The sequence below is a fragment of the Spermophilus citellus genome, assembly GCF_964194105.1.
Source record: "Spermophilus citellus genome assembly, chromosome: 9".
In the NCBI taxonomy this organism is placed as follows: Eukaryota; Metazoa; Chordata; class Mammalia; order Rodentia; family Sciuridae; genus Spermophilus; species Spermophilus citellus.
The window spans coordinates 119,133,239-119,144,622 of NC_138191.1; the positions used below are offsets into that span (position 1 = coordinate 119,133,239).

Here is an 11,384-nt window from a genome sequence, read left to right on the forward strand (position 1 = left end):
GTTCAATCCCCAGTACCCCCCCCCAAAACCAAAACAAATATATATGTGTATATATATGTATGTACATAAATTTATAAAAACTAAAGACTAGAAAGCTATATACCAAAATAGAATTAGTGTATTTCCTTAGATATTATTTTTACTATTTTGTACTTTAAAATGTCTCATCAACAAATGTGCCACTTTATGATAAGTGAGAACTACCATTTTCATAAAATTAAAACTAAGGGACTAGAGGTATAGCTCAGTGATAAAGTACCTGCCAAGCATGCTTGAGGCCCAGGGTTTAATCTTGAGCACCATAAACAAACAAAAAATTAAAACTAAGAATTACCCTTATTGTTGCTTCAACTGCTAGTGAATCTCCCCTGAGGGTATAAAATAAGAGACCAAAGAAGCAGAATTATAGACATTTTTTTTTTATAGACATTTTTTAACAGCTTTTATTACTATTCAACACAAGCTCACAGGCTCTGTTACAAACCTTACACATAATAATTAAGAGACTTTTCTTTCCAAAGCTAATTTGTCCCAGTTTCCCTTCTTTATGCAGAGGGATTAGACATATTCTGTGTTATTCTGAGCCTTTAATTTAAAAAGGCTGCCATGGCTGGGTGTGGTGACACACACGTGTAATCCCAGCAGTTTGGGAGGCTGAGGCAGGAAGCTACCAAGTTCAAAGCCAACCTCAGCAACTTAGGGAGACCCTAAGCAACTCAGTGAGACCCTGTTTCTAAATAAAATACAAAAAAGCGCTGAGAATGTGGCTCAGTGGTTAAGCATCCCTAGGTTCAGTTCCAAGTACCAAAAAAAAAAAATAAAAATAAAAATTTAAAAAATAAAAATAAAAAGGCTGCCATGAATGTGAAACCTCATGAGGAATACACTGCAAAGAACCAAGTAAATTCTCACTGTCCTTCCTGAGCAACACCTGGCTGGCAGTGGTAAACTGGGGCATTTATAACATCTTTTTTCTAACATATGAGGACAGACTGTCTTAGTCACATGAGCCTTTTGGGGTCTATTTTCTCCAGGTGAACCAGAGGTTTCAGCTGCTCAGCAAAGTTCCTCATGTCATCAGAGACCACGTCCTGCCCAGCTGGTGCAACAACACTTAATTCCACAAGATAGGAGAGCGACAAGGCTTCAGTGCTGTCTGTGTTCCCTGGCACCAGGATGCGGAAAATCTTGTATACCATAATCTTCATAATGCCCTTACGAAACAAGTGTCCCTTGGCAACAAATTCATGGTCCATGCGGAAGCCCATTTCCATCAAGAAATCTGTGAGGTTTTCAGATGTGGCAATGTCCACACAGTTTCGCACCAAAGCATATCGGTTCTTGTCTCCCATTTCTGGCTGTCCCAGGTAACGCAGATGCCAGGGTGCCCCTGCTCTATCCATAGAGCGCCGGGCCCTCAGGACAAATGGGCTGGCCTGCTGGCCCTTCAGGAGGAATACCATCTCATGGTCAAGGAAAGTTTCAGGTTCCATGTTGTCACATAAACCACGAAGGCGGTGGATAAGGCTTTCCAAACTGTGGTCTAAAACACTTCCTAAAGAGGGAAAAAGCACTATTAAATCTCAGCTTTCATTTTGGGTCAAAGAATTAGCAAAGGATTATTTAAAAAAACAAAACAAAACAAAAATCTTAAATGAAAAACCCAACAGTTTAGTGTAGTACTATGTAAAACACAGGCCTAATATATAAGGAGTTATATTGCCATTGTATATTATATTGTATAACAGTTATATTGTATAACATTATGAGAAAGTTATTTCCCTTTCTTTAGGATCTCCCTAGAAATGCTAATGACCAGAAGTTCTTGCTCCTTGGCCTCAGAGCCTTTAAAAGACAATGGTGAGAATGTCGTTTATTTTAACAATTATATTTGTGGGATTGATTTTTTTTTTTCTTTTTTGGTGTTGGGGAGTAAACCCAGGGCCCCACTCATGCTAAGCAAGTGCTCTATCACTGAGCTATACCCCTGGCCACAATTATCTGCTATTTCCAGCAAGTTTTGTTTTGTGTGTGTGTGTGTGCATGTGTGTGTATATGGTGCTGGGGACTGAACTCGGGGCTTCACTGCATGCTAGGCAAGTGCTCTACCACTGAACTATAACTCCAGCCCCATAAGTCTTCCATTTATGTAAGAACATATAGTTTTTTTTTTTTTCTTTTGTGATGCTGGGGATTGAAAGATTGAACCCAGGGCCTTGTACATGCTAGGCAAGTGCTCTACCACTGAGCCACATCCCCAGCTCTAAAATTTCCATTTTATATAATATATTTTTTGAAAAGACAATGAACTGCTTCATAAAAATATTAATCTTAGTCCTCATTTATTCATCCTTTTGGCAGCATTTAACACAGTTGTTACAAATTATACCCTTGGCCTTTAGGACACAAATCTCTCTTGGTTCTTCACCTAACTCAGTGACTATTCCTTTAAGTTTTCTCTGCTTAATCTCTTCATCTTGCCTAAATGATGGAAGGTCCTACAACTCATTCCTGGTCCTTTTCTCTATCAATAGTCACTTTGCTAGGCATGGTGGCACATGTCCGTAATCCCAGCAATTCAGGAGGCTGAGGCAAAGGATCACAAGTTCAAGGTTAGCCTCAGAAACTTAGTGAAGGCCTAAGCAACTTAGTGAGATCCTATCTCAAAATATATATATATATTTATTTATTTATTTTAAAGAGAGAGAGAGGAATTTTTAATATTTATTTTTTAGTTCTCGGCGGACACAACATCTTTGTTTGTATGTGGTGCTGAGGATCGAACCCGGGCCGCACGCATGCCAGGCAAGCGCGCTACTGCTTGAGCCACATCCCCAGCTCATTGAGCCACATCCCCAGCCCCCTATCTCAAAATTTAAAAATAAAAAAGGGCCAGGGATGTAGTTTAGTAGTAACTCACCCCTGCGTTCAAGCCCTGGTACCAAACAAACAAAAAAAACACCAAACACCCCCTCCTCCAAAATAAGTCTCTTCCTTCCTTGGTGACCTGATTTGATCCCATAGCTTTAAATACTATTTTATTTCTTGAGAATCCCACATTTAAATCATGAACTACAGACTCATATATCCAAACTGTCTACTCAATCTTTCCATTTGGATGCCTAACATACATCTTTTGTTGTTGTTGTTTCCAGGGATTGAACCCAAGAGCACTTAATACTGAGCCCCATCCCTAGAACTTTTTATTTTTATTTTGAGACAGGGTCTCACTAAGTTGCTTAGATAATCCCAGGTTTCATAATTATCTTTTTTTTTTTTTTTTAAAGAGAGAGAGAGGAGAGAGGAGAGAGAGAGAGAGAATTTTTAATGTTTATTTTTTAGTTCTCAGCGGACACAACATCTTTGTTGGTATGTGGTGCTGAGGATCGAACCCGGGCCGCACGCATGCCAGGCGAGCGCACTACCGCTTGAGCCACATCCCCAGCCCTAATTATCTTTTTTTTTATTTTTATTTTTTGTAGTTGTAGATGGACAGAATGCCTTTATTTTATTTGTTTATTTTTATGTGGTGCTGAGGATCAAACCCAGTGCTTCAATGTGCTAGGCAAGCACTCTGCCACTGAGCTATAGCCCTAGCCCTCATAATGACTTTTAAATATTACTTTCATTTCCTTGAATCTGCCAAGCTCTTTCCTGCCTCGTGGTTTTTGCATTTGATCATCCCTGTGCCCTGACAACTCTTTTCCCTAATCATCTCATTTTCATCCTTTGGATCTCAGCACAGGTTCATCTACTTAGACCTTTTCTGACCACTCCAACCCCTCAGAGCGGTTTTCCCCCAACCCTTCCCACCAATTATTCTATCATCTACCTTTTATTTCCTTGTATTTCTATTTTTTTATTTACTTTTTTATTTTTTGTTTTCTCTAATAAACTGTAATCTCTGTAAGGTCAGAGCCTCCTACTGCCTAGCACAGTGTGCCCTGGCACAACTCTTAAATAAATCTTCAATCACATGCTTACCAGGACCTGGTGGTCCATTGCTGTACTTAGAACCCTGTTTGTTTTCAAATATTCAGTCTTTTGAATCTTACTATTAGTTTTTGCAATATAGTGACATTTTGTAGTGCTCTAAAGAAAGTGTTGGGAATATCTGAAGGAAGAACATTTTTAGCATAAGGGATAAGAGAAATACATTGCCAAATACTTGTTATTTTCAGACAATAGTAGGCATGTCATTCTGGCTAAAGAGACTGATCAAGGGGGAAAGTGGGAAGAGATAATGTTGGACAGATAACAGAGAACATAATATGTAGGATCTTGTAGAAAATGGTCTAGATTATATTTTATTTTAAATCACATAGGAAACTGGAGGGTTCTAAGCAGAGGATTTATTTGCCTTATATTTTATTTATTTATTTTTCATATTTGCCTTATATTTTAAAAAAGACCACTTGCCTATTGTGTAGATTAAAGAAGACGAGGTTGATGAACCAGGCATGATGGCACATGCCTATAGTCCCAGTTATTAAGGAGGTAGAAGGATCACTTGAACTCAGGAATTCAAAGCCAACTTAGGCAACACAGCAAGACTACATTAAAAAAAAAAAAAAAGGCAAAGGTGGAGACAGGTTACTGCAAAGGCAAGGCAAAAATGAAAGCAAGTTGGACCAGGTAGAAATGATCAAGCGGGTGAAAGGTGGATTTTGCTTTTGTTTTAGAAATGTGGATTAGGTGGATATAGGATGTTGGAGAAAGAAGTCAAAGATGATTCCATGGTTTTTGGCCTGGGAAGATGAAAGCTGAGAGTTGCCATTTACTTTGATGGGAAGACTACAGGAGAAATAAGATTTTGAGGTGGAAAAATCAATAGTTTGATATTGAACAGGTTAGTGTTAGGAGCAGGGTGTGGTGGCACAAACCTAAAATCCTAGCAACTCAGGAGGCTGAGGCAGGAAGATTGCAAGTTCAAAGCCAGTCTCAGCAACTTAGCAAAGAATTTACAGCAAGAAAGCCTGCACTACAGAACATTCTTGGCAAAATATTCCACAAGGAGGAAATGAAAAACAACAATGAAAATTTGCAGAAGGAAGAACTATAATAAAGGAAAAGCCAATCAAAGGAGAAACCAAGTCAAGTTTAATGCAAAAATAAACAAAAATGACTGGAAATACAAATCATGTCTCAATAATAAACTTGAAAGTTAATGGCCTAAACTCACCAACCAAAAGACTGGTAGACTGGATTAAAAAAAAGACCCAACAATATGCTGCCTTCAAGAGACTCAACTCATAGGAAAAGATGTTCACAGACTGAAGGTGAAAGGTTGGGATAAAATATACCATTCCCATGATCTGCATAAACAAGCAGGGGTTTCCATTCTCATATAAAATAAAGTAGACTTCAAGCCCAAGTTAATAAAAAGGGATAAAGATGGTCATTTCAGGAGCCGGGGTTGTGTCTCAAGTGGTAGTGTGCTCGCCTGGCACTGGGTTCGATCCTCAGCACCACATAAAAATAAAGATATTGTGTCCACCTTAAAAAAAAATGGACATTTCATACTGCTTAAGGGAACCATACATCAACAAGACATAAGAGTTATAAATATACATGCCCCAAACAATGGAGCCTCTATCTAAGTTCATAAATCAAACTCTTCTCAAGTTCAAGAGTCAAAGAGACCACAACACAATAATTCTGGGTGACTTTAACATACCTCTTTCACCACTGGATAGATCTTCCAAACAAAAGCTAAACAAAGAAACTACAGAACTCAATAATACAATCAATAACTCAGACTTAACTGACACATAATAGAATATATTATCCATCAACGAGCAAATATATTTTCTTCTCAGCAGCACATGGATCCTTCTCTAAAATAGACCATATATTATGCCACAAAGCAACTCTTAGTAAATACAAAAAAGTAGAGTTACTACCCTGCATTCTACCAGACTACAATGGAATGAAATTAGAAATCAATGATAAAATAAAAAAATAAAAGCTACTCTGATACCTGGAGACTGAATAAAATGCTACTGAATGAACAATGGGTTGCAAAAGATATCAAGGAGGAGATTAAAAAATTCTTCGAGGTAAATGAGAACACTGATACAACATATTGAAATCTCTGGGACAGTATGAAAACAGTTTTAAGAGGAAAATTCATTTCATGGAGTTCATTCCTTCAAAGAAGAAAATGTCAACAAATAAATGACCTAACATTACATCTCAAAACCCTAGAAAAAGAAAAACAAATCAATCTCAAAAGCAGTAGAAGACAGGAAATAATTAAATTAGAGCTGAAATCAATGAAATTGAAACAAAAGAAACAATTGAAAATATTGACAAAACAAAAAATTGGTGCTTTGAAAAAATAAATAAAAATGATAAACCATTAGCCATGCTAATGAGGAGAAGGAAAGAGAAAATTCAGATTACTAACATCCATGATGAGAAAGGAAATATCTCAACGGACACTACAGAAATTATTTTGGGGCTGGGGATGTGGCTCAAGCGGTAGCGCACTCGCCTGGCATGCGTGCGGCTCGGGTTCGATCCTCAGCACCACATACAAACAAAGATGTTGTGTCTGCCGAAAACTAAAAAATAAATATTAAAATATTAAAAAAAAAGAAATTATTTTGAAAATCTGTCCTCCAATGAAACAGAAAATATCGAAGGCATCAACAAATTTCTAGAGGCATATGATATAGCCAAACTAAATCAGGATTATATACACAATTTCAAGCAAGGAAATAGAGGACACCACCAACCAAGAAAAGCCCAGGACTAGATGGATACACAGCTGAGTTCTACAAGACCTTTAAAGAAGAACTAACACCAATACTCCTCAAACTATTTCATGAAATAGAAAAAGAGGGAACACTTCCAAACTCATTCCATGAGGCCAATGTCACCTGAATCCAAAACCAGACAAAGACAAAGACACATCAAAGAAAGAAAACTCAGAACAATATCTCTAATGAATATAGATGCAAAAATTCTCAATAAAATTCTGGCAAACTGAAAACAACAAAAGCGCATCAAAAGATAATGCACCACGATCAAGTAGGGTTCATCCAAGGGATGTAAGGTTGGTTCAACATACAGAAATCAATAAATGTAATTCATCACATCAATAGACTCAAAGATAAAAATCATATGATCATCTCAATAGATTCAGAGAAAGGATTTGACAAAATACAGCACCCCTTCATGTTCAAAACACTAGAAAAATAGGGATGTCAGGAATATATCTCAACATTGTAAAAGCTATCTATGCAAAGCCCCAGGCCAACATCATTCTAAATGGACAAAACTTGAAAGCATTCCCTCTAAAAACTGGAGCAAGACAGGGATGCCCTCTTTCACCACTCCTATTTAACACAGTTCTTGAAACTCTAGCCAGTGCAATTAGATAGACGAAAGAAATTAAAGGGATATGGATAGGAAAAGAAGAACTCAAATTATTTCTTTTTGCCAACAATGATTCTATACCTAGAAGACCCAAAATATTCCACCAGGAATCTTCTAGAACTAATAAATGAATTCAGCAAAGTAGCAGGATATAAAATCAACACCCATAAATCAAAGGCATTTCTGTACATCAATGACAAATCCTCAGAAAGAGAAACTAGGAAAACCACCCCATTTACAATAGCTTCAAAAAGGAAAAAAAGAAATACTTGAGAATCAACTTAAAGAAAGAGGTGAAAGACCTCTACAATGAAAACTACAGAATGCTAAAGAAAGAAATTAAAGAAGACTTTAGAAGATGGAAAGATCTATCTTGTCCTTGGATAGGCAGAATTAATATTGCCAAAATGACCATACTACCAAAAGCACTATACAGATTCAATGCAATCCCAATCAAAATCCCAATGACACTCTTCATAGAAATAGAAAAAGCAATCATGAAATTCATCTGGGAAAAATAAGAGACCCAGAATAGCCAAAGCAATTCTTAGCAAGAAGAATAAAGCTAGTGGCATTACTATTCTAGACCTTAAACTATACTACAGAGGAATAGTAACAAAAACAGCATGGTATTGGCACCAAAATAGACCTGTAGACCAATGGAACAGAATAGAGGACACAAAGACAAACCTACATAATTACAGTTATCTCATATTAGACAAAGGCGCCAAAAACATATATTGGAGAAAAGATAGCCTCTTCGACAAATGGTGCTGGGAAAACCGGAAATCCACATGTAACAAAATGAAATTAAACCTTTATCTCTCACCATGCACAAAACTCAACTCAAAGTGGATTAAGGACCTAAGAATTAAACCAGAGACCTTGCACCGAATAGAAGAATAGGTAGGCCTAAATCTCAATCATGTCAGATTAGGCCCCAGCTTCCTTAATAAGACTCCTAAAGCATAAGAATTAAAACCAAGAGTCAATAAATGGGATGGATTCAAACTAAAAAACTTCATCTCAGCAAAAGAAACAACCAGTGAGGTGAATAGAGAACCTACAGAATGGGAGCAAATCTTTAACACAAACACATCAGATAAAGCACTAATCTCTAGGATATATAAAGCACTCAAAAACCTTAACACAAGAAAAACAAATAACCCAATCAATAAATGGGCCAAGGAACTGAACAGATACTTCTCAGAAGAGGACATACAATCAATCAACAAATATATGAAAAAATGTTCAACATCTCTAGCAATTAGAGAAATGAAAACCAAAACTTTCATCTTACTCTAGTCAGAATGGTAACTATCAAGAATACAAACAACAGTAAGTGTTGGCAAGGATGTGAGGGAAAAGGCACACTCATACATTGCTGGTGGAACTGCAAATTGGTGCAGCCAATCTGGAAAGCAGTACAGAGAATCCTTGGAAAACTTGGAATGGAACCACCGTTTGACCTAGCTATCCTCGGTTTATACCCAAGGGACTTAAAAACAGCATGCTACAGGGACATAGCCACATCAATGTTTATAGCAACACAATTCAAAATGGCTAAATTGTGGAACCAACCCAGATGCCCTTCTCTAGTGATTAGTGATATTGAGCCTCTCATATGCTTGTAGGCCATTTGTATGTCTTCTTTGCAGAATTGTCTATTTAGCCTTTGCCTACTGTTCTTTTTTTTTTTTTTTTTTTTGGTCCAACAGCTAGCATATGATTTTATTTATTTATTTATTTATTTAAATTATTTATTTATTCTAATTTATTATATGATGGCAAACTTTGGTATATATACACAATGGAATATTACTCAGCATTAAGAGAATAAAATCATGGCATTTGCAGGTAAATAGATGGAGTTAGAGAATATAATGCTAAGTAAAGTAAGCCAATCTTTTTTTGGTTGAATCTCCAGTATGGAAAAAAGAGGGAGAGAGGGAGAGAGAGAGAGAGAGACATAGATATGGAGATTGATTCTGTCCTATATCATAAAATGGATGAATCCCAAGTACATTACACTAAATGAAATATGTCAGTCACAAAAAGATAAATACTGTATTATCCCACTCATATGAGGTATCTAAGATATTTGAAATGAGAAAGTAGAAAGATAGTTGCTAACATCTGGGAGTAGAAGAGAGGGGAAATTAGTATTTAATGGGTATAGAGTTTCAGTTTTGCAAGATGAAAAAGTTCAACAGATATGAGGTGCAACATTTCAAATGTTATACTGGCAAATTTATAGTGCTTAATGCATTTGAAACCATATTTTTAAAATATTGTTTCAGTTGTAGTTGGACACAACACCTTTATTTTATTTTTATGTGGTGCTGAGGATCAAACCCAGCACTCCACATGTGCTAAGTGAGCGCTCTACTGCTAAGCCAGGACCCCAGCCCCTTGAAACCATAATTTTAAGTTTAAAATAATTTAAGAAATAAGGAGCGGGGCTGGGGATGTGGCTCAAGTGGTAGCGCGCTCGCCAGGCATGCGTGAGGCCCGGGTTCGATCCTCAGCACCACATACCAACAAAGATGTTGTGTCCGCCGAGAACTAAAAAAATAAATATTAAAAATTAAAAAAAAAAAAAAAAAAAAGAAATAAGGAGCTGGGGTAGAGGTTGTCTACCATGCATGAGGTTCAGTGTTCAATCCCCAGCACTGCAGGGGATGGAAATTGTCTGCTGAGTGTCAGAAACTATGCAGGTTACCTTTGTGTAAGTCTTTCATTTCCACAGAAGCTGAAAAGAGGAAAGCAGTTAATCCCAGCTTTCTGGTTTACTTACCCTGAAGCAGGTACTCCATCATGTTAATGGTGCCCCCAGTAACAGGCATCATGGTAACTGGAGGTGCCTCCATGGTGACTGATTAATTGAAGACTACAGAACTGGACTCAGAGCACCCAGTAAGGTAAGGCACAGGATACCCTGGAAAAGTAACATTTGTTTATACATCAGAGACGGAGAGATACCAGGTTTGCATGGCATTGGCCTTGGAATCAAGATTAATTCATTCAAAACTTTTTGAGTATCCGCTTATGTGGCCAGTTCCAGGAACTGACGATATAGAAATATACAAAGAAAATTTGACCATGGAATTACAGAGTAACATTCTAGTTTCAAGTTCTAAAACCTCAAAAAGTTATCTGTTCAATCTTGAGGAAGTCATGTAACCTCTCACCGTCTTTTCCCTATAAAATGGGGTCAAGGATACTAACCCTCCGGACTACGTGGCTCAAAAGAAATAACAGACATTCAATTACATTCGGAAAAACTGAAAAGTGACTTTAGGGATCTTGTCTTCCCTTCATTTTATAGATTAGACACAGAGACACGGAGAGGGATACAAGGCAAGTCACAGTGCACACCAAGTCAATGGCAGAGCCTGCGGCCGACTAGGAAGAGAGCCTCGCGGAAGCATGAAGTTCTTTTATAAAATGATAGTACAGATCGTCCTAAGCCGGCATCCCGGACGTGTGCACTTACACTGGAGAAACACACCTCCGCCCGCGCTCCACCCCCAGAGCCTTTGAGCGACAATTACTCTCCAGACCTCAGAATACAGGAGCCTAGCGAGAAACACCACGAGCAAAACCGCCCCGCCTCCTTCTCTTCCCACTTCCGGCAGGAAGCCGACGTCGCGCAAACGAGGCGAGACACTGCTGCCTCGCGACGTATGGGTGCCGAGAGGGTCAGAAATTGTTTCTTTGCGGGCAAGCGGAAACGCATGCGCAAACATGCGGCACTGGTTTGTACAGTAACTGCTCGGTGGTGGCGGGGGAAGCTTGATGTCATAGGCCCTCATCTAGGAAAATATTTATTTTTTTCCAAGTTCGATGACCCAGAGATGTTTTTGTGTAGGAGATCTCTTGGAACTGGTAGAAGTGAAGAAAGAACTTATGTTTAAACTTTGATCGCAGAAACGCTGACTCAGGGAGCTTCACGAAGAGAAGGGGAGAATGTTATAAAACAAAGACCTCTTTTTATTAGA

At 38.0% G+C, this 11,384-nt stretch overlaps 1 protein-coding gene across 3 annotated transcripts; it reads right to left on the reverse strand.

Moving 5' to 3' along the window:
• Nucleotides 1-761: 761 nt before the first annotated feature.
• MED18 (mediator complex subunit 18) lies at nucleotides 762-11,056 on the reverse strand. 3 transcript variants are annotated; one of them, XM_081308442.1, is made up of 3 exons: nucleotides 10,947-11,056; nucleotides 10,181-10,321; nucleotides 762-1,555 (listed from the first exon to the last, which is right to left on the reverse strand). In XM_081308442.1, the coding sequence occupies exons 2-3, from the start codon at nucleotides 10,251-10,253 to the stop codon at nucleotides 1,002-1,004; spliced, it is 627 nt and encodes a 208-aa protein (XP_081164568.1). In that variant the 5' UTR covers nucleotides 10,254-10,321; nucleotides 10,947-11,056; the 3' UTR covers nucleotides 762-1,001. The 3 variants fall into 3 exon arrangements, with proteins under 3 accessions (XP_081164568.1, XP_081164569.1, XP_081164567.1); XM_081308443.1 differs by having other exon boundaries at nucleotides 10,895-11,004; XM_081308441.1 differs by having other exon boundaries at nucleotides 10,880-10,997.
• Between the last annotated feature and the right edge of the window lie 328 nt (nucleotides 11,057-11,384).

Coding starts and splice junctions, on each gene's coding strand:
- MED18 (XM_081308442.1), bottom strand. CDS start 10,253: ATGGAGGCACCTCCAGTTACCATGATGCCTGTTACTGGGGGCACCATT. Junction 1,556..10,180: donor GATGGAGTACCTGCTTCAGG/GTAAGTAAACCA, acceptor TTCCCTCTTTAG/GAAGTGTTTTAGACCACAGT.